The sequence below is a fragment of the Rhinolophus hipposideros genome, assembly GCF_964194185.1.
Source record: "Rhinolophus hipposideros genome assembly, chromosome: 8".
In the NCBI taxonomy this organism is placed as follows: Eukaryota; Metazoa; Chordata; class Mammalia; order Chiroptera; family Rhinolophidae; genus Rhinolophus; species Rhinolophus hipposideros.
The window spans coordinates 9105009-9129807 of NC_138054.1; the positions used below are offsets into that span (position 1 = coordinate 9105009).

Below are 24799 nucleotides of genomic sequence, written 5' to 3' on the forward strand. Positions count from 1 at the left end.
TTGTGAGTAGATAATTGCCTTCCAACTCCATTATTTCAGGAAATGATATGTGCAGCATTGTTCCTAGATGGGGGTAGCACTGTGTTTTAGCAAGGCTCATACATGCTTATTAAACAAAACAAAACAAAAGCATGTGGGCTAAGTCACTTCGCTGAGCTCAGACTTTTTGAATCTGGTCGCCAGATAAGAGGCTGGCTCCAGACAACCTACCCACATACCAATAACATTCTTTTGAAAGGGTGTAAGCAAAACTTGTTTTGAGAAATGAGAAATTTCACCTAAATTACTAAATGTGGTAATGAATAACTTCAGTAAATTATCAAAATGGGTTCAGCAGAGACCTATTTGAAAGGCTAGATTTTTCTCTAATTTGGGTCTGAATCAAAGACCAGCCTGGGAACTAGAAGTAAAACACATTTTATCCTGAGAAGTACCTTTGATTCCATGGAATATATTAGCTGATCTTCCTGAAACGTGACATCATTTGTGGTACCAGCTGTATGGGTGTGCCATCTAAGGATTTACAAAACTAGTATTTCTTTGGCTTTAATATGTATTTTAAGATCATAGAAAGCAGTATAATCCAGCTAACTGCTCCAAGGGGAACTGCTACGGACTTCATTTTAAAAAGTTTTAACTACTTATGATCATGGCCTATCAACCTCGTTATGGATGGCTTACAAAGAGTACATTCCCAAATGGACACCTAGAGCTGATGATGATGATTAAATTGTCATAAAGCAACATTAAATATAGCACTTATGTCAGGCTACGTATTAATGTATTACATAAGTCAACTCATTTAATTCTCAAAACAAACTTATAGAGTAAATTTCGGTACTTTTACCACCCCCATTTGACAGATGAGGAAACTGAGGCAGAGAGGTTAAATAACTTATCCATGGTCATCTAGTTAATGAATAGAAAACGTAGAATTTGAACTCATAGTGGACACTCTTCCCCCATTAGCTATCCCATCTCTTATGGTTCTCAGATACTTCTGAATCAGTTTTGATACAATGGTCATATCTTCTCTTAATAGAGGTTATTATTTGGATAGTTTGCCAATGAAATGAAATGTACTGAAAATTTTCTAGTTAAGAGTCTCTGTTACGATTTAACATTAGTTTCCTATAGTTGCTGTCGAGAGGTTATATTTTTCCCTTAAGAGTATGTTATGATGCTATGATACTTCAATAAATAGGAAACCATTTCTATGGAATATTTATGCCCAGCCCTGTCATTCAAAAGTTTAAGGATGTATTCTCTTTAAGTGCTTTTAAAAATCTATTACCAAATGTAGAATTAAGCTATTTAGAATTATCTCAGTTCTTTCATGCTACCGTTTTAAAAAATCCAGTGTGAGGAAATCCAGGTGAAAAGAGTGCTAGACTACAGCATATCCACCCATCCATCCACCTATCCCTCCATCCATCTAATCAATCAGTAACTCCCATGTCTGGCACTAGGAATATAGAATGGATTAAGACAGTTTCATGCCCTAGTGGAGCTTATATTCTAGTCGGGGAGCGTGCTATTTTAGACTGAAGGGTCAGGGAAGGCCTCTGTGAGGTGACATTTGAACAGACCTAAAGAAAGTGAGGGTGGGCATCTTGAAAGGATCTGGGGGAAGAGCATGTCAGGCAGGGGCTCCCAAGTAGCAATGGGCTTGGGTGTGTTTGAAGAACAGCAAAGAGAGTCAGTGTGGCTACATGAAACTAAGCAAGATGCACAGCGGGGAAGATGAAACGTGACAGACAAGGCCTCACAGGCTTGCCAAGGAATGTGGATTTTACTGAGTGGGAGAGGACGTGATTAGAAAGCTTTAAGCAGGTAAAGGACATGATCTGGTTTATGCTTTCTAAGATATGAGGCTGCTGTGTGGAAAATGGATGAGGGGCATGTCAAGAGTGAAAGCAAGAAGCGGCAGGGCTTCGACTAAAATTGTAGCAGAGGACTTGATAAGGATTAGGGGTTAGATTTGGGATATATGATGAAGGCACAGCCAACTTGGCTGATGGATTGGATGTGGGCTGTGCGGGAAGATGGAGCATGTACCTAGATTTTGATCCAAGCAACTGGATAAATAGTGGTGCTGTATACTGACATGGGGAGGACTGAGGAAGAAGCAGGCCTGGGAAGAAGGAGCATCAAGAGTTCTGTTTAAACACTAAAGTTTGAGATACCTTTTAGATGTCTAAGTAGAGATGCTAACCAGGCAGGTGAATGTGTGTGGGGGAAAGTCAGCGCTAGAGATATAAACTGGGGAGTTGATAGTTAACGTCATAGGACTGGCTATAGGTAAGAGAGTAGGTTGGAGGTCTGACCCTGAAACAGATCAGTAATTAGAAGCTGGAAAGAAGAGGGATACCCAGACAGGTAGAAGGCAAACCAGGACTACATGGCAATCAGAAAGTCATGTGAAGCAAGTATTTCTAGAAGGAGGGAGTAATCAACTGTGTCAAATGCTGAGACAGAATAATAGGGACTCAGGATCAAGCATTAGATTGGGCTGCGTGGGGCCAGCCCGATGGCCCAGGTGGCTGGAGTGCTGTGCTCCTAACGCTGAGGTCGCCGGTTTGATTCCCACATGGGCCAGTGAGCTGCGCCCTCTACAGCTAAGATTGAACAACAGCTCTCCCTGGAGCTGGGCTGCCGTGAGCAGTGGAGGTTGGCATGAGGGGCTGCAGGCTGCTATGTGTTGCTGCTGTGTGCTACCGGCAGCCATTGAGGGGCGGGCAGCCGGCGAGAGCTGCCGTGAGCGGCCCACCGACAACTGGCGACCGACTGCCTCAGCAGGGGGGAGCACAAGGCTCATAACACCAGCATGGGCCAAGGAGCTGTGTCCTACACAACTAGACTGAGAAACAACGGCTTGAACTAGAGTGGGGGGCGGGGGTGGAAAAAAGGGGAAAAAGATAAAAATAAAACAAAAAAAGATTGGCCTGCATGGTTGCTGGTGACCTTGACAAGAGGGGTTTCAGTGGAGGAGTGATATTGAAAGGCAGGCAGACAAGGGCTCAGAGAGAATACAAGGTAAGTGGACACAGCAGCCAATACTCACAGCTCTTTCCAGACATTTACTGTAATGTGAGCAGATGAATGGAGGGGTAAATGTGGGGCTGAGGGAGGGCATCTGGGGTTTAGGTGGCAGTTCTGACACATTTGTAATATACAAGGAAGTTAATGGTTTGGCATGATCTCCAAGTTTTTATCTTTTGATCTTCTGGGGAAAAAACACATGTTTTTCATCTTCTGGGGAAAAAACACACATTTGAAACAAGCATTTCAGGACTCAAGTACAGTCTACTTCATGTCCTTAATAAAACACCCACACGAGAACGTAAGACAATGAACAAGATGAGTATGCGAGGGGCATGTATACGTCAGATCCGGGAGGAGAAGGTGCTCTGCTGTACTCATGACTGCAGACATCACTGGGACTGGGGTCACCAACACCACCGGCTCACTGCATGGTAACCAGGTCTGTGATGGCAGGACGAGACTGAGCAAGAAAGGGGAAAAAAGAAATGGAAAGAACCGACGGGGGACGCTTTCCACCCTCACTTGTCATTTCTCCAGTCCCAGTGGAATCCTGTAGGCAGCAACCCCACAGCCAACTCAAGTCACCTCACAGAACATGCCACACTGAGAATCAAGGGCCAAATGCTACGGACTCTCAGTGCACCTGCAAATCGGCTCTCAGTGCACCTGCAAATCGGGATACCTTTATCCAGTCATGAGTTAAAGAACTATCACTGTCACCTCAGTACATTTAAAAATGTGTCTGTGTGCTTCTCTTCTCTCATCTACTTCTTATTTTCAACAAATCATATTCAAAACTTCAAAATCTCTGCAGCACCAGATAAGAGAGAAACCGTCAGACTTCATTTGGAAGTGACATGGAGAACTTTGTTTTGAGACAGAAAGTGTAACAACAGAAAGGGAAGTAGACTGTTGGAAGGCCAGGACTGGGGGAAAAGAAGGATTTGTCCTGGCTTAAACTGTAGAAACCTCCCTTCAGGAACTAAGGGATTCTGTTTCCCTGTTCCTACTTGAAAACAAGATTTTCAGAGCTACAGCAAGGGAAATCTACAAGTTTGAAATCTCTGGATACATTTCTCAAACAACAACAACAACAACAACCAACAACAACAAACAAAAAAACAAGAGCCTAATCACTATGTATATATCATTGTTTGCATCTGAAGATTCATCACAAGTTCTAAACAGATGACCTAAATTTTTAGAAAAATATATATTTAATTGGAAGCAATCTTTTTCAAAGAGATAAGATTTCAAAGTTCTACTTTTGCCATATATAGTTAACCTTAAAAGCTTTCCTGAGAGAAATAGCAAATATTATAAATTAGGTGATGATAGACTAGAAACCTGATGGTGTAGACTAAACATAATGAAACACATTCATCTAGTATTTACCTTCATATTCAATCACTGCAAAACACAAACGTAAGGTAAACAGCACATATAATTCAAATCTCCCTTAATCAAACTCATGACTAGCTCTCTAATATGGAATTTCCCTTTTTAAATATATAGCACATGTTCGAAGCATGGGATATAAAACAGCATATAAAACCAGATATACAAACCAGATATAAAACCACATTCTTTGTTCTTGAACAAGTTAGTCTTCTGAGGCAGGAAATGGGAAATCCTTAAATAGGGGTAGCTGCTTAATAAAACCCCGTAATGTTTTTCACTAATTATATAAAAGCAAAATATTTATCTAAAAGACAAAGATATATTTGATATCTTAATCTTGATTTTCCTAATTTATAGTGATTAATGTTCTCAAAAGCAAAAATTCAGTCACTTGGGTTAACAATTATGAATATCTGTGAAAAGGCAATAGGGCCGATTTCCTAAATCTGTAGCTGTGATAGTGTCATAAGCAATATAAACACATGGACATGTCTCTATATGGATGTTAAAAATTCCCACTATCTTAAATTCCAAACCAAGAGCTTCATCTCTATACTGCCCTGTTTAGACTAGGAATTACTATTTTCAGCTACATTCTCAAAAATCCATGTGCAGCTAAGTAATTTCCTCTATCAATCACACATCTGAGTCCTTAGAGTAACCTTCTTGTAACATTTTCATCATGCCACTTACTCTAAAGTTTCATTATCTATAGAAGAAGCACAGATTATTAAAGTTGGAAATGGTGTGAAAATTGTCTAAGTGATGTGTTTCAGTCCCTGTATAAATTTAGTGACAGAAGCCTAGGTGACTAAAATGACTAACATGTATGTCTTGACCCTCAAACCAGTGTACTTTCCAATTTCCAATCTCATCTACCACTGTTTTCAACATCAAAGTCTATTAATTATCCTTTGACTTTGACAGTATTTCCATCTGTATTACTGATAAACAAGGGAAGAAACCAAGCTTTATTTACTTTTTTATCCCTCATTTTACTGTCTAAATATACAAAGTGGGTGGAACCCAGGTGCTCCATACATGCTTATTGAACTAAACTGTCATCCTTTTCATTCTCTAAATCCTACTGAATTCAAGTTTTATCTTTATTATGAATAGTTGTCTGATTATAATTCACAAAGATAGTTCCTACTTGGAATTCACTTATTTCAATCATAAACTGATCGCTTTGTATATCATAGTTTTTCATGTATTATGTAATATTATGGTCTTTGTTTTTCTATTTTATTATTAAATGTGCACAACTCGATTATAAACTCCTTTAAGATGGAGTGTAATTATGGACTGCCATGTCCCTGAAAACAAGACCTAGTGGGACCATCAGCTCTAATGTGTCTTTGGAGCTAGGCACATCCCGCTAGGTCTTATTTTAGGGGTTGAAACACTGTATGTTTCTCTCAGAATAGAATCCAGACACAGCATCATGTTTCAATGAATAACATTTACTAACTTCTACTTTAGCCCATCCATACTCGATGGGAAAAAAATACCCTGACAACTAACTCTTTAATTCTTTCCTACCAATTACCATTACTGTCTCTAAAAATTAACTTGGGAATTATAACTCTACCTTAATTTGGAGGAAAGGACGAAAAGTTTTTCAAAATCCCTTTTAAAACTTTACTGGGAATGCTGTTTCATGATTTAGTTTGGGTTACACAAGTTGTATCCCAATGAACTACACGGTATTCTCTACTTCAATATAAAGTCCAAAACATCACCAGGGAAGGTTTACTGTACTTTTACTGTCAATAAAACCCTCCCGTCAATTAAAAGAATCCGTATATTTGAGACACGAAGAAAGTTAGGAAAAAAATATAATTCTCAAAAGTACTCTTAACCTTCCAGGGATACTGTACATACTTTCCAACATCTTGGTATTTTTGTTCAGTGATATAACTTAAATTCTCTCTTTCACATCTTTGTTTATAGATAGTATGCACCCATCTACACAGAACTGTTTAGAGGAAGAAAAAAAAAAATCTGTTATCACAGTGACCCCTGCTGGTTTTTAGCTATAAATTTTAGATTCCAAGAATATTCTCTAGTGTCAAAATACTTCTTAGTAAAATTAAATATATTAATACTTTCCACTTTAAGTTTATTTGATACATAATTTTTAAAAGAAATTTAATACACAACTGACCACATAATTTTTTTTTCTGACGATTTCACTGTAATTTTATAAACTATTTTCTTAAAAAAGATACATTTCCAAAAAAGTTGCTTAAGCATTTCAGAGTACATGAAGTTAAAAAAAAAATGATTTAACCTGTGGCTTTCTTTTCAAATTCTCTACAAATCCTATTTTAAGGGAATGCATTATATGAAATCTTAAAAACATTTACAGAATTATTTCTTTGAAGAATTTAATTTTAGCAATATGGGCAATTTCATAGAAGTCAATTCGATCTATGTAGTAAAAGAAAATTTTAAACATAATCTAGCTAGCCTCATATAATTTTTCCTGCCAGTTTTACGCTATAATTGACATAAACCTTGTATTAAAGGTGTACAGCATGATTTATGTATATATTGTGAAAGGATCACAGTAAGTTAGCATCCATCACCTCAGAATTCTTTTCTTGTGATGAACTTTTATGATCGACTGTCCTAGCAACTTTCAAATATACAATACGGTATTAACTATAGTCACCATGCTGTACATTACATCCCTAGATCTTATTAATCTTATATCTGTAAGTCTGTACCTTTCTGACCCCCTACACTCCTTTTGCCCACCCGCCCATCTCCGGTAACCACCAATCTATTTGCTGTTTTTATGTGTTTTTTTTGGGTAAGATTCTACATATAAATGAGACTGTGCAGTATTTCTCTGTCTGACTTACTTCATTTAGCATAATGTCCATCCATGTTGTCACATGGCAGGATTTCCTTCTTTTTTTATGGCTGAATGTTCAATTATATATATACTTCATTTTCTTCTTTAAACATTTATTGGGGTGACATTCATTAATAAAATTACATAGGTTTCAAGTGTACAATTCTATAATACATCATCTATATATTCATTGTGTGTTCACCACTCAAAGTTTAGTATGCCTCCGACACCACATATTTGATCCCCTTTACGCTCTTTATCTTCCCCCTCACTCCCCTTCCCTTCTGGTAACCGCCCTTCTATTGTGTCTATGAGGTTTTAGTTTGTTCGTTTGTTGCTTTCTGTTCTATATCCTACATGAGTGAAATCGTATGGTTCCTGTCCTTTTCCATCTGACTTATTTTGCTCAGCAAGATATTCTCAAGATCCATCCTTGTCACAGATGGCAAGCAGTCCATTGTATACATGTACCACCTGTACATGTACCACCTGGACTGCTGAGAAGCAGTCCATTGTATACATGTACCACCTCTTCTTTTATCCAGTCATCCAATGAAGGACACTTAGGTTGTTTCCATGTCTTGGCTATCGTGTATAATGCTGCGATAAACATATAGGTACATATATCTTTACAAATAAATGTTTTCAATTTTTTCAGGTAGATCTCCAGAAGAGAGATTACTGGGTCATATTATAGTAGCTCTACTCTTATTTCTTTTTTTATTGGGGAATAGTGGGGAACAGTGTTTTTTTCCAGGACCCATCACCTCCATGTCAAGCTGTTGTTTTCAATCTACCATGTTTCCCCGAAAATAAGACCTAGCCGGACAATCAGCTTTAATGTGTCTTTTGGAGCAAAAATTAATATAAGACCCAGTATTATATTATATAAATGCTATAATAAAATAAGACTGGGTCTTATATTAATTTTTGCTTCAAAAGATGCAGTAAGCTGATTGTCCAGCTAGGTCTTATTTTCGGGGAAACACGGTAATTGTGGGAGGCGCAGTTCAGCTCCAAATTAAGTCATTGTTTTCAATCTAGTGGAGGACGCAGCTCACTGGCCCACGTGGGAATCAAACCTGCGACCTTGGTGTTATGAGCACTGTAACCACTGATGGAACCGGCCACCCCTATTCTTAATTTGTTGAGGAACCTCCACACTGTTTTCCATGGTGGCTGCACCAATTTACATTCCCACCAGTAGTGTATGAGGGTTCCTTTTTTTCCACAGCCTCTCCAACACTTGTTATCACTTGCCTTGTTGATAACAGTCATTCTAACAGGTGTGAGGTGATATCTCACTGTGGTTTGAATTTGCATTTCCCTAAGAGCTAGTGAAGCTGAGCATTTTTTCACACATGTGTTGGTCATTTGTATGTCTTCTTAGGAAAAGTATCTGTTCAGATCCTCTGCCCATTTTTAATTGGATTGCTTTGTTATTGTTGTAAGTTCTTTATATAGTTTGGATATTAGCCCCATATCAGAGGTATTGTTTGCAAATGCTGGGGGTGCCAAAAAATGTATACAAGTGGACACTTTAGTCAACGTTGCTCAAGCAGTAGTTCGCTGTAATCAGAAGTGTCTGGACGCTGATGGTAACCACTTTGAGCACCTCTTGTAATTGCAGAAGTCAAACATGACTTGTATTCATCTTTTGTTATTAGTATATATTGAGTATTACAATTTTAACAGTTTTCCTTTCTTAATATGTGCATACATTTTTTTGGCACCCTCTGAATATCCTCCCATTTGGTTGGTTGCCTTTTTGTTTTGTTGAGGGTTTCTTTTGCTGTGCAGAAGCTTTTTAGTTTGATACAGTCCCATTCATTTATTTTTTGCTTTTACTGCCATCGCCTTTGGGGTGAAGTTCATACAACCCTCTCTGAGACCATGGTCCATAAGTTTAGTGTTTTCTTCTATTTATTTGATTGTTTCAGGTCTTATATTTAAGTCTTTAATCCACTTTTATTTTTATGTATGGTATCAAATAGCAGTCTAGTTTCATTCTTTTGCATATAGCTTTCCAACGTTCCCAACATTTATTAAAGTGACTTTCTTTTCTCCATTGTATGTTTTTGGCCCTTTTGTCAAAAATTAGTTGTCCATATACATGTGGGTTTACTTCTGGATTCTCAATTCTGTTCCATTGGTCTGTGTGTCTTTTTTTCTGCTAATACCATAATGTTTTTATTATTGTAGCTTTGTAGTATAATTTGAAGTTAGGGAGTGTGATACCTCTAGCTTTGTTTTTCCTCAGGATTGCTTTGGCTATTCAGGGGTCTTTTGTGGTTCCATACAAATATGATGATTTTTTTGTTCTTTTTCTTTGGAAAACGCCATTGGGATTTTGATGAGATTGCATTAAATCTGTATATTGCTTTAGGTAATATGGCCATTTTAACTGTGCTTATTCTTCCAATCCATGAACATGGAGTACCTTTCCATTTCTTTATGTCTTCTTCAATTTTTTTTAACAAAGTCTTGTAGTTTTCAGTGTATAGGTCCTCCACATCTTTTGTTAAGTTTATTCTTATATATCACATTTTCTTTATCCATTCACCTGTCCATGGACATTTAAGTAAGTTATTTCCATGTATTGAGTATTGTAAATAATGTTGCAATAAACATGGGGTAGATAACTCTTCCAGATAGTGATTTTCTTTCCTTTGGATAAATACCCAGGAGTGGAATTACTAGATCATATGGCAGTTCTATTTTCAACTTTTTGAGAACCCTCCATACTGTTTCCATAGTAGCTGCACAAATTTACATTCCACCAATACTGCACAAGGGTTCCCTTTTCTCCACATCCTTGCCAACACTTATCTCGTCTTTTTGATGACAATCATTCTAACAGGTGTATAAGGTGATATCTAATGATTAGTAATGTTGGGCATTTTGTATGTCTTCTTTGGAAAAAATGTCTATTCAGTTCCTCTGCCCATTTTTAATCAGACTTTTTTTGCTATTGAGTTACGTGAGTTCATGGGGGATAAGAATCATGGTCTAGTACTGTGTCAGTCTGCTCTGGCTGCCATAGTAAAATACCAAGGGGGACAGAACATAAACCAAAGAAATTTTGTTCTGGAGGGAAGAAATCCAAGATCAACATGCTAGAAAATTCCATTTTAGGTGAGGCCTCTCTTCCGGGTTTGCAGATGGCCAACGTTTTTCGACCTTTTCTCTGAGTGTACGTGGGGAGAGAGTACTCTGTTGTCTCCTCCTCTTCTTTTATGGACATCAGTGCTAATAGATTAGGGCCCCACCCATATGACCTCCTTTAACCTTAATTACCCTCTTAAAGGCCATTATCTCCAAATGAAGTCACATTGGGGGTTAGGGCTTCAACATATGAATTTTGAGGGACACAATTCAGTTCATAACGGTGAGCAGGGTAAGCAGTGGAGCTGCTTAATGAATCCCCACAGGTACCACTTTCAGTGAGTGAACAAGGAAATCATGTAAAGTTTTTCTTCTTTACTTGAAATCAAACCTTGATGGGGGAAAAAGTTTCCTCTAGGAACGTCTTATCACAGCCCAATACTCACATGTTTAAGGATGAAATTCATATTACTTGTGTGTGTGAATGTGCATGTGCTGAAGAAAAGGGGAAGTGGAGGCAAGAAACAAGTCAAAAACTGACTTTGAAGTTCCACGAGAAACAAACTGGTGGTGCTAGAAAAAGAAACCTCTTCTGTCGGAACATAATTTAAACAAAAAAGTCCCCCAAAATAAAGTTCAGAAGAATATGAACTCACAATCAAAAATCACTGATCACATTAGAAAACAAGTCACCACAAACTTGTTTCAGACAAAACAATGAACAACAAACTGCAGAGTCAGATCCACACAAAAAGAACAGTTAATATGTTCTAAAGAAAAGAAAAAGCGGGAAGAATGGGTACTACCCCAAATAACCAAGAAACTTTAAGAACCAAATAACACGTCTGGAAATAAAACAATATATAACTGTGATGAAAAATTTGATATATAGGTTAAATAGGTTAGAGACAGTGAGAAGACAGAGCTAGTGAACTAGACAACAGATTTAAAGAAATTATCCAGAATTCAACACATAGAGACAAAGAGATAGAAAATATGAATCGATATGGAGAATAGAGTGAGACAGTGAAACAGAAGTAATTTGATTTCCTAAAAGTAGAGAAGAGAAGAGAAAGAGAAGAGAAGAGAACAAATGGGGGAAGTACTATATTGAAAAAGATAAATGCTGAGAATATTTTTTAATTTATGAAAGACACTAATTCTCAGATTCAAGAAGCTCAATGAATCTGAACAGGATAATGAAAAATCCACAGCTGGACACACTGCAGTATAATGACATTTGATTATAGAACACCAATTATAAAGACCTTAAATACAACTTGAGAGAAAAGACAGATTAGCTACAAAGAAGTACTGATCACACTGACAATTGGCCTTTCAGAAGCAACAATGGTAGCAAGAAGACAGTAGAATAATACCATGAATTAATGAGAGAAAATAACTGTCAATCTAGAATTGTATACCTAGCTAACTTTCAAGGATAATAAAAATGGGAAATTGTAGGTAAATCTAAACAAATTTTGACTGGATAACTATTTTTGAAGTTAAACTGAGATAAAACTAAAATTCCAGACACTAATTTGTAAGTTGAGGGGAGAAAAATCAGACTTTGTTTAGAAAGTTCTTATGTTTAGAAGGAAAGTAAAAATATTAATTTTAGATTTTAAGTTAACTATGCAAATTAAATTTCTTAGTAAGCACTAAAAGATAAAAATTGAGTTTTTATCTTTTAAACTAGTAGAAGAAAAGTAAATGGAAAAACAAAACAAACTTCATCATTTTGAAAAAAGGCAAAAACAAAACAAAAACCACACAAACAGTGAGGAAACAGAAAAAGTGGGACAAAAAGCACAATAAGATAGCATAAATAAACCTTAATATATTAATAAGTTCAATAAATGTAGATGGATTAAACTCTCCAGGTAAAAAGATAATCAGATAGAAAGAAAAAAAGTCTAGTTACAGTTTGTAAGAGGCACATCTAAAACATAACAGAAAGATCCAACAGACGGATAAATATATACCACAAAAATACTAACCAGCTGGTGTAGCCTATATAAATATTTTTTCAGCATAGTTTTTAAAACAAAATGAAATGAAACAAAAAATCATTAGAAATACAGGCTATGACTATAAGTATGATTCAATTCTAAACTTGGAAGATAATTCTAAAATTGCATGCACAGTAACAAATCTTCAAAATACACAAAACAAAACTTGACAGAGTTACAGGGAGATACTAAAAAATCCACTAGAGTAGGAAATTTCAACATATCTCAGAAAGAGATCAAGTAGAAGGAAAAACAACAGTAAAACAGAGACAATTGGAACATTTCGTGTAATGGACACCCAACAACTAGAAAATATGCATATTTTCAAGCACTAATGAAACATTTACAAAACTGACCATATTTTAGGTCACAAAGCAAATTTCAATTTCAACATATTAATTTTATATGGACCTATTCTGTGACCACAAGCCAATTAAAACTGAAATCAATAACAGAATTTAAAAATCTACGTTAGGAAATGAAACAAAATCATAATGAAAAACTAAAAATACTTAGAACTTAAAAACAAGTATTTCTATAGCACTTTAACATGAGAAAACATTATTTCATCACAAAAGAATCCTGTGAGCTATATCAAACCTATATTCTCTCTGCTCAACAGCATAAACAACAGAAATTTTGTAAATTATGTAATTACTATATAAAAAGTTTATATATGTAATACCTATCAGAAGTGATTTGGAAACTGGGAAAATAAATGAAAGTGTTCACTACTAAAAATATTAAAAGGAAGGCAAACCAACAGTCTTTTTAGAAGTTCACATTGACTAGCTGACAAAGTTACAAAGAAAGTAGTATGTTAATGTTTAAAGGTCAAAAAGCCCATTAATTCCTTTTGGTTTAAAAAGTCCCTTAGATCCTTCTATAATATATACAAACTCATATGGTAAAGTATTTATTGCTCATATGAGATGAACAAACACTATCAGAAATCCGTGCTGCACAGGTCGAGTAACCAGTTAGGAGAACATCCTTGCTCACACACAGTCCTGATTTCTTGGTTACAGCGTCTGTTCAGTGGTGCACTGGCAATTAATAGCATTCCAAATATTGCCTGCAGTACAAAGGGAATTTTCATTTAACATTCCCCTCTCTTTTCATGTGTGGGATATTTTTGGAAGTATGTTTTTTCCCCCCATTCACTGAAAGAGAATTAAGAAAATTCCAACATGCCTTAGTGTCAGCAAGTGCTCTTTTTGGTCCAGGTACCAGCGGATGATTGATGAACCTGTCAAGCCTACAGTAGCGGACAGAGAAAGTTGGCAGAAGTTCAGTGTTATTGAAAGAAATCTCAAATACTTATTTCATCTCCTCTATTAACTTTAATCACATTTTCAACATGCAGCCAAGAATGAAGCTTTGACAGTAAGCCATAAATTCACACAAGCAAGCATTGTCCGTTTTCTGCACTAGCAACACTGAGATAACATGAGGGAGTTGGGTATTTTCTTTCTTGTGCCTTTCTTTACTGAAGAGCAATAAAAAATATTTGAAAGATTTATCCATACATCCAATTCATTTGCTATAAATCTCTTGAAATTATTGCATTTAATTTTGCTTCATTTGTGGCAAATAAAAAACCAACTTATTTCCTCAATTAGACGGTTAAGTGCAGATTTTTAAAGATCACAGTGATGACAGAATTGGTACCTGTGTCATCATAATATACCTGCTTATGAGAATAGACGTTAAACACTAAAAATGATTTATATTTAACATGGATCATTTGCCATGTGGACAAATACTTCGGGTATATTCAGAACCAGAATCTTTGCGTGGTTCCAGAGGGACTCCTCGGCAGACTTTGCTAATTACTCACTAAACAGTTGAAACATGTATAGATGTTATTTATCTTACAAAGCTTACCCACAGCAAAACAGATACAAAGATGAGGTAAATGCTATGGGCAAGATTATGGTTCTTGGAAAGGCTAAGTCAACTATATTTTTGGTACACTGTTCCTTCTAAGCTATGTTTTAAAAGCTGAAAATGTTAAGTGCTGAAGGCCACAAAACTTCCGAAGTCTGTGTTGCCATCCAGTGAAATACACGGCATTCTGCGACACTGTGAAATCTATAACCTTCCCAACAGGCAGTTCAAAGACCAACAAGGCTGTCTTTGCTGTAACAGAGACAAGGTTCTGACTCTCAACCCTCTCAGATGTGATCTCTGCTCTGAGGACAGTTGTTTTTGTCTACATTACTCATGGAATAACACTTTAGACATTCTTCCAATACCAAGGGAGGCTATAATAGACAGCTATTTCCTCTGCCTTCTAAGCCACAATAATAAACTAGTATTAGTCCTGTATAAGAATGAATGAATTCTTTTTCTCTCTAAGAACTTACAATTCTCTGAGATAATCATTGGAAAAGAAGACCAATTCTGATTAACAAAGAGTATATTTATCTGATTTTTCCTCCTACATCCCCCCATTCAAATAATCATACGTAGGCACTTAAAACTGAAAAAAAATATGGCACTCTTCTGCTATTAAACATTTAATTAAGATTCCAGTAGAAGTTCCTTTCTTCTGATATGAGTGCCACTGATATATTGCTAAGCTTGAAGCAGAGGCTAAATGGCTTGGTGGGAATCGTTTTTTGGGGGAAGGCAATGTTTTTTCATCAGATTTTAATTGTTGTGGTTCAAATTCTTAAAAGGTTGAAAATTTTGCTAGGTCCTTCTCCATCTCAGCATATTGTTCTTTAAGTCTCTCCATCGCTTTTCTGTGCTCTTCATCCATTTCAGCCTGTTTGTTGTGTTGTTCTTTCAAGAATTCCTCCCACTGGATTATACGCTGTTTTTCGTTAGCTAGTAAATGGTCATTATAAATCTGAGAAAAGAAAATTTGAAAGTCACGTGAAATTCTCCAGACAATTATTTTTCTATGTAGGAGACAACATAACTTTACCTCTTAATATTATAATTGTAGCGATCAGCTGGAAAGTCACAATGATAAAACTGCGCTGTGGTTTTCATGTCTAACAAGAGCATGACACATTGGAAGGCTAAGGTTCTTCTTACTATGATTGAACATTGGTATTCACATTTCTGAAATTTCAAAATGTCTAGCATCTTTAAACAACAAAATCGAACACAATTCAAGAAAATTTTCATACCTCTATTTCTCCTCAAATTCCATTTAACTGTACATAATTCTTAAATCAAGTTTAAAGAATATACGCCAAAAGAATTATTATAAGAAATTAAAATGCTTGTCTTATATAAAATACTTTTTAGGTGCATAAAAAGAATCATACATTATTAATCACTGGAAGGGAACACAGGAAATCTTTTCTGGTTTAATTCTCTTCCTTAAAGCAAATAAACACCAAAAGCATCTGTTGTCAAATATCTAAGTTCCTCTTGAGATGTTTCATAATGTTTCCATATGAGGATGAAAAAATTTTTGAGTACCACAACAATAAAGATGAAACAATGTATAAGTAAAAAAGGTATCAATTTAGTAGTTTCAAGTATTATCTTTGAATATGTATAACAATGAGCTAAATAAAGTATGAAAAATAACTTTATATCCCTGCCTCAAATATTCTACATATGTGTCTTTAGAAGTTAAGTTTTGATAAAAGCTAAGTCCTATTAAACAAACAAGCAAACCTTTGATGGATACAAAGCATACAAACCTACAAAGCACCCAAAGTCATTACTAATTCCAGTGCTCTAATGGAAATAGGACATCTGGTGTGTTTCCTGTACTGGTAACTCAGATGCAGGCCACCAGAACGACAGCTAATAGGAAAAAGGTAGAAAGAGGCCTTCGAGACCTTCACGCTGCCCATGATGTACTTGCTGGTCTGTATCCTCTCTCACCCGGGCCATGATGAGAAGCAGGGAGAAGTGCTGGATAAGCCAGCGTGCATTAAATATCTACGAAATGTGTTTTCTGCGAGTTCTTTCGTATATCTTACCTAGTTCTAAAAATCCCTTTTAAGATTACATTATTCTCATTTTACAAATGAAGGCTTAAGGACATGAAATTCGCTTCTCTATGGTCATTCAGTGATTAAGTTACAGACTCAAACTTAGGTCTTTCTATCATCTAAGCCTTTACTATTACAAAGTGCAAATCAGATCTTTCCAGAGGATGTTTTCTGTAGGTCACTAAGTCTCTTTCCCTACACAAAAAAATTTTAAAAGGCTACTACAAGAACTGTTTCTGCCAATCTGATGTGAAGTTCCTCAGCATGAAGGCTTGTCAAGTGAAAAGAGGCTGAAGTGAGTCTGAAGTTTGAGTTATAGTCTAGTTTTCCCCTCAAATACTGTCCCACAGACCCTTGGGATCTAAACAGACATTACAGTGGGAAGGAGAGAGCGTTAGGGAGGGGTTTGCTGACCCAATAAATTTGGGAAGCAGGCGAAGCAAAATTCGAAACATTACTTTTTAACTTTTCAGCTTCCTGGACTGTAAATCTCCAAAAGATAAATGAAACACGAACAGTTCATGAAACTCTTCATGGAACCCTTTGCAAAAACTATTATATTCTAAGAGAAAAGCCATCAGACTAAAACGAAAAATGAAAATAAACTTCCTCAAAATCATATCTTGCTTTAGCTGTAAATTAATTTTTAATAAATACAGAGAATACTAACACCCATGCGCAGATGTTGTTTAATAGATTATTCTTTGTTTTTTAATCGAAACTCCATAATGGGCCCAGCTGACCCACTATAGGGACCACAGGCAAAGCCGGGCTTCCACTTCCCACCAGGCAGTACTTTATTCAGTGCAGCTCAGTGGAGAAAAAGGAAGACTCAGGAGGCATATAAACCTCAGTTCAAATTCCGGTTCACTTGTGACCAGTTGCATGACCCTGAGCAAGTTAAAAGTTTCTTTAACTTTAAAATGAGGAAAATAATACTTTATATTCATAAATAACATTTATGAAGACCAGAGGTAATAACACATGTCAAGTTCCTAGCTCAGTGCCTGTGGTGTTTAATAAAAGGCAATTATTATTATTATTATTATTATTATACAAATCATAAGTAAAGCATCTGGAAGGCAAATCAAACCACTTTTTATCCTCCCCAATTTAAGTTTTTTGTTCTTTAATTTTAGAAATAGATTCTTGTAATAATTCAAACAATAGAGGCAACTCAAATAAAAGTAATAGTTTCCCTCTCCCATTCCCATATTCAATTCAATCCTTCTTAATGATTCCACTATTTACTATTCTGCTAAAAGACTTTAATTAAAATGTTGCCAAATAGTAACATCTCTATTTTACAGTTTCAGAACATTATGACGAAAGATACATATACATCCAAAGCAGCTTTTTCACATAAGACGATCCCTCCTTGGCCTCCCAGTCCAGGTGGGAAGAAGTCGAATGCTGACTAGTCCCTAACCCAGCTGAAAATCTAGTCTTGCTCTCTTATCAAGAAGTTCTTGAAATCACTCTATCTTTCCTTAGTCTCCCACTTTTAATAACAACAACTGCTATTCAAGATTGCATTCTTCCCAACATTTAATAAAGAAAAAAACGTGTACTGACAATACTGTGGTCTTCACATATAAATAAATCTCAGCTACCTGGAAATAACATCTACTTGAAATGTAGTTACATAGTTGAGAACTACGTGGTAAGACCTTTAAGTGACTGAAAAGAGAGAGAGAGAGAGAGAGAGAGAGAGAGAGAGAGAGAGAGAGAGAGAGAGAGAGAGACCACAAAGTCCATTTAAAAATACTGCAGTACTCATGAAAAGCTCTTCTGATTCTGAGTCTAATTGCCCTACTTTACACATAATTCTAACCAGGTTAGTTAGCTGGCTTACAAAACTCTACCATATTAAAAGTCACAAATTAGAAAAAGAAAATGCTGACAGATGAGATAGGAAGAAGAAATGATAGGCATCAGCTTCACAGTGAAGGGGAAAATAGATACAAAAACCTAAAACACAGGGTATCTGAAGGCATTTGGAATAGAGAAACACTCTTTCTTTCCCCTAATTCCCCGAGGACATCACTGTAACATCAAACTGTATATTCTCAATAATTCCCAATTCACAAAGAAAATTAACCTATAACATTTATTTTTTTTGTAAAACCCAGAAAAGTATGGAATATTTTAAAAGATTTCCACCGCAAGTAATTAGTTATAAAAGTACTGTACTTAAAGAAGATACAAATCTCAGCTTCGTGGTAAACCTGGCTATCTGCAACAATTCATTTTCTAAGAATTCTAGAACCAAGAGGTTTTACTGCATATAACAGAAAACTCGCTAATTAGCTATGTCTTACGTACTATCACCTACAAGAAAGTTAAAAGGAATTCTAAGCCAACAGGAGTGCAGATTGTCTTAGGGTATACCTATTCAAAATGTAAAGAAATGCAGCCTGGACAGCATAAGTTGAATGGAAAGACAGCAGTGAATACTCCACCCCCCAAGAGAATACCACAATATTCTCCAATCCAACTGAAACCATTCTAACGTTGGCATGCATCCCAGTTCACACCTGAGGAAGTTATAACATCCACAGATTTAGCCTGACATGTCAACGAATCTTTTTACAACTACAACAAACTCTCAGAAACAAGGAAGAATCTTTTATGAACACCGAGCTCACTGTAGATCAGTATCGCCTGCGCACATCATTACTTCAAACACAGTAATTCTGATTTTGTGTTTAATAAATGGGGTTCTTGTAAGATTTAGTCTGATATTAGGGTTCCTCTAATTAAAACACGTTTGAGAAACAATGATCGTATCTCACCAATCATATTCAATCAGACGCATACAAATGTAACAGAAAGTGATAGTTGCCCATCCCCCACACACACCAAATCTTTTCCCTAGTATCCCTTTTCCTAGTATTATTAATAGTTTGATGGGCACCCACAGATTTTTTTCCTATGCTGATACAAATATATTTCTTTAATAACAACAAAATGAAGTCACATTACACATGACCGTCTGCAGCTTTCTTTTTCCAATAATGATATAATAGGTACCAGTGGCATACCAACAGCACGAGGGTGGGAGAGCTCTGCCCCGGTGCAAGCAATAAGGGGTGTATTGTCTGTTCGGAATTTATATCAATGACACAAACAACTGAAAGACTGTTTTTTATTACCACCAGGCACTGGCAATACTGAATAATGTCAGTGATAAAATATTCCTATACCGAAAAATCTTTCTTTCATCTAAGTTCTAAACAATTGTTGACGTTATTGTTGAATTTTAATAACATATTGCAAATTAACAAATTTTTATTGTTTAACCTTTAATAAATTTTGTATCCCAGTTACACAGCCAGTCCCGGACAAAGATGAAGTCAACGACACATGTTCATTTCAAAAGTAAATTCCTTGTAGCTCAGAATCATTTCAACTTTCTTTGGATGCTTAGCCCCTCTAACCTCTGGGTAATTAAATATTCTTACATTTAAACAATAGAGCAACTGCAGAAATAAAACTTGAATTAGTTCAAATCTATCCTTCTACATTACCTTTTTTTTTTCTTAAATTTGTGTATGTTTTTATTTTATTTAACATTTTTTACCATGGAAGACATTGGGAGCCACTAGTTTCAAAAGAAATAAAGACAGTATTGCCATTTCTGGAATTTAATGTAAAATGTAATGTTTATGAATCTCTCCCAGACTTATTCTTATGTTTAAAACTTTTCCAAACTATGTATCATTGAAGACATTTTTCAAATTTATAATAAAAAGCATTTTCAATCAACCATGAGTCAAGACAGGTTGTTAAATCTGTCTATACTATTTATTTGAGTTGTATATGCAAAGATTAAATTTGATAAAGTCATTAATGAATCTGCACAAGTCAAGAATCAAAAGCAAACTATATTATTATTTATTATTACTGTGACAGACCAATGTGTACATAGATATCTTTTTCCTTTTTTCAAAAACTGTATTAAGGTACTTAAAATTATCAATCTCTTATTTTTTCCCCTTGGTATTACAGTACTTTTTAATTTTTTTACAGGTATGATTATGTACATGAAGTTAAAAAAAACACTATCTGCATTTCTTCTCATCATTATTCTCTAATATCAGATTATTATTAAAAGTAATTTTGTCTGGGTGGGTATTAAAAATGATCTATTTTAGATGTAAAATATGACAGGTACACTGCCCCATGGACATCTTTCCAAGGTCACATAGCAAGGAGGTAACACAGTGAGGAAGAGGTAGAATCAAGAATAAAAATCCAGTTTTGGGCTGTTGTTTTTTGCTATATGACGTTGTTTAAACCAAACACATTATTAGTCTTGTAGGATTGGCAATGTTTTTTAAAATGGCAAAAACTAATAAGTATTTCACATTCCAATTTCAAAAGTACTTAAGAGCTTTGAAAAAACTGACCATGCCTGAATAGGCAGGAAAAAATCTAGAAGCACACACTGTGAGCCACTTAGGGATTTATATGTGGGACACACGCTAACTTTAAAAACAAAGTGCAACTAACTTTGGTCTAGTTTTCTTTGTTTTTTCTAGCAAGAGATCATATAGCAGCATGTGGTATAAAAATCAAGTCATACAAGGACTACAAGACTTTACTGGTAAATTCTACCAAACGCTTAAAGAAGAAATAATACGAATCTTTCTCAAACTATTCCAAAAAATTTGTGGAGGGCAAAAGACTTAACTAATTCTATGAGGCCAGGATCGTGCTAATACTAAAGGCAGACAAAGACACAAGATAACGGCAGATCAATATCCCTGATGACTACTGATACAAAAACCCTCAACAAAACTAACAAACTGAATTCAACAGCATATTAAAAGGGATCATATGCCATAATCAAGTGGGATTTATTCCTGGAATGCAAGTATGGTTCAACATATGAAAATCAATCAAAACACACCAAATCAACAGAATGAAGGAAAAAAACATATAATCATCTCAATTGATGCAGAAAGCACTCTTGATGAAACTTACACTCTTCATACACTTACATGATAAAAACATTCCACAACTGGTAATAGTAGGAAAGTATCTCAAGAAAATAAAGGCCACATATGAAAAACTCGAGTGACACCAAATATATGAAGTTTCAAGTCACACCAAATAGCCAAAAACAATCTTGAAAAAGAAAACAAAGTTGGAGGTCTCACACTGTCTTACTCATGTGTTCATGATGCTTTTACATCTGGGGACTCACTGACCGTGGAGAGACTGCCTGTCCCTCCCAGGGCTAGCCTATTCCTAGAGATAGCAAACAACTCCCCTGTGAGCGGACCTTTTATATGCAAGCCAACCAATCCAAAGCCCACACCCCAACCACCTTTTTTTTTGGGCTCTCACACTCTGGGCCACTATGTACCGGCCCTAATCACTCAGGGCCAGGTACCGTACAACTAAGGACAGCCCTTATGCCCCAGAGCCCGACAAAATTATTCAAACTAGCCAATTGTAAACTTGATTACCCTGCTTCACATGTTACTTCCTGCAGAAATCACAATAAAAGCTCTTGCGCATGTTTTGCCCTCTTTCACTCTACCTCCTGACAAACCCTAATGATTTCTCACATGATCCTGGGTGGCATGGTATACCTCCTCTTGGGAACTGTGAGTAAAATTATCTTTCCTTGGCAATCATCCCCAATCTGTTGGCCTCACCATATCTAAGTAATAATAAAACCTATATTAAAAAAAACCACATTTCCTGATTTCAAAACATAGCACAAAAATACTATAATCAAAACAGTGTGTGGTACTGGCATAAAGACAGACATATAGACCAAACAGAAAGTTCAGAAATAAACCTTCACATATATGGGCAATGATTTTTCATAAGAGTGCCAAGACCATTCAATAGGGAAAGGACAATCTTTTCAACAGTTGGTGTTCGGAAAATGACATATCCACATGCAAAAAATAAAATAAAATAAAAGGAAAAAAACAGACCCTTACCTTGTATCATATGCAAATATTGGATCAAAGACCTAAACGTTAAACCTAAAACTATAAAATTCTTAGAAGAAAACAGGGGGAAAGTTTTGTGATATTGGATTTGGCAATTTCTTGGATATGAGAAATCCAAGAATTGATTTCTTGGATTATGAGAAATCCTGCACCAAAGGCACAGGCAACAGAAGTAGATAAATCAGACTTCAAAATTAAAAACTTTTTTGCATCAAAGGACACTATCAAAAGAATAAAAAAATAATCCACAGAATGGTTGAAAATATTTGCAAATCATGTATCTGATAAGGGACTAATACCCAAAAAATATATATATATAAAATCACCCACAATTCAACAATAACAATAAAACAACTTGATTTAAAAATGGGCAAAGGGTTTGAATGAACATTTCTCCAAAGAAGATATACAAATGGCCAATAAGCACAAGAAAAAAATGCTCAATATCACGAATCATTGAGGAAATGCAAATCAAAACCACAACGAGATAACCATTAGATTGGCTATTACCAAAGAAACAGAAAGTAACAAGTGTTAGCAAGGATGTGGAGAAAATGGAACCCTTGTGTATTGCTGGTGGGAAGATAAAATGGTATAACTGCTGTGGAAAACAGTACGGTGGTTCCTCAAAAAAAATTAAAAATAGAATTCCGTATGATCCAGTAAGTCCGCTTCTGGGTATATATACAAAAGAATGCAAAGCAGGAGTCTGAACAAATATTTGTACACACAACTTAATAGTGGTGTTATTCACAATAGCTAAAAGGTAAAAGCAAACCAAGTATCCAAGGATAGATGAATGGATACACAAAATGTATCCACCCTTAAAAAGGAATGAAATTCTGATATATGGTACAGCACAGATGAACCTTGAAGACACTATATTAAAGAAACAAGTCAGTCATGAAAAGATAAAAATTGATTATACTTAGAAGAGGTACCTAGAAGTAGTCAAATTATAGAGACAGCAAGTAGAAAGTTGTGGGGAGGAAGAGATGGGGAGTTAATGTTTAATGAAGACAGTTTCAGTTTGGGAAGATGAAAAAGTTCTGGAAATGAATGGAAGTGATGGTTGCACAACAGTGTGAATGCACTTAACGCCACAGAACTCTCATACAATTAAAAATGGTTAAAATGGTAAATTTTATGCTAGGTGTATTTTACCACAATAAAAAAAAAAAGAGTCAAATTAGTTTTCAGAGGATTCTTCCTAAATGAAATCAATCGCATTCTTAAAGAAGTGGGTACATGTTTTTCTTAAGATAAAATTAGAAAATGTCAACTTTAAAAGAAAAAAGTTTATTAATGAGCTATAACTGTGTACCAAAAGTAATTAGCTGTAACGGTTTTGTCTCTTTCTACAACAGAGAAAAAAATAGTAATAAACAGGTTACATCTATCCCATTAGAAATAAATATAAAGAAAAGGCAACCCTGAAGCCAAACCCTGTCTAGAACCAGGTCTACACATGAATTCTGGAATACATTTCTGCACGCATGAGTCTAAGTTAGTGATTGTCAACTGGGGGGTGATTTTGACACTCCCGTACCCCCGATTCCTGGTCATCCTAAAGCACAGGTTAGGGGGAGGTGCTCCTGGCATATAGTAGGTAGGGGCCAAGGATGCTGCTCAGCATCCTACAAAGCACAGGCAGCCTCCACAACAAATGATTATCTGGTCCAAAATGTCAATGTGCAGAGGGTGAGAAACGCTGGTCTGAGGGAAAACTCTGAATAAGCCACGTAAGGTCTAAAAGGCCCTTTGGAATCCGTCAGGAATACACATGCCATTAATTTCCCATATGCCTCACACATACAAATGAAAAAGTGTTTACTTTGGTAAGAAGTGTCAGAATAACAACTGTCAGTAATGATTTTAAATAGAATATTTCATAGTGATCTATTTATTACTCCGCATTTTCAAACTCTATCAAGAACAATGCATAATAATGCTATCTCACTGATCTCATGAAAAAAAATCATATAGGAGTATAACTGAATCTAATAAATATTTGTGAACAAGATGAATCAAAGGATTCGTGTTTACATTATTACCATCATCTCTAGTTTGGTGCATATGGCTTCAGAGTTGATGCTTGTGTATGGAACCCAAGTTTAAACTAGTCACAGATACTAATGAGCTCATCTCCCTTGATGGCATATTTTTAAGAGTCAGTGAATTTTATAAGGTAGTTGTATTTTCATTTCACTACTCTTAATTACTGCTAGCGCCCAAAATGCAACTTTGTATTAATGAGTAGTTTTGAAGACATATGTCAAATATCTGGGGAATGTGCATTTATTGTTCTTCTGAATGTACTTTCAGATATCAATTGTGGGAAATGTGACTGGGATGAATGACGTTTATCTAATGTACTTCCCACAGAATTCCACAAATTGTCTTGACATAAAAGAATTAATGATTAATGACGAT

At 35.8% G+C, this 24799-nt stretch overlaps 1 protein-coding gene across 4 annotated transcripts in view; it reads right to left on the reverse strand.

Annotated features, from left to right (window-relative positions):
• BLOC1S5 (biogenesis of lysosomal organelles complex 1 subunit 5) overlaps positions 1-24799 on the reverse strand; it is a 123889-nt gene that overhangs the window by 70394 nt on the left and 28696 nt on the right. For 2 of the 4 annotated variants that reach the window (XR_013993782.1, XR_013993783.1), the window contains exon 5: positions 13621-15283. Coding sequence is in view for 1 of the 4 variants with exons in the window: in XM_081056155.1 (XP_080912281.1) it covers positions 15104-15283 (180 nt within the window). In the remaining 3 variants the exon portion in view is untranslated. Of the gene's footprint in view, positions 1-11062; positions 15284-24799 lie in introns of those variants that run through there. The other 2 variants (XR_013993784.1, XM_081056155.1) reach the window with 2 other exon arrangements.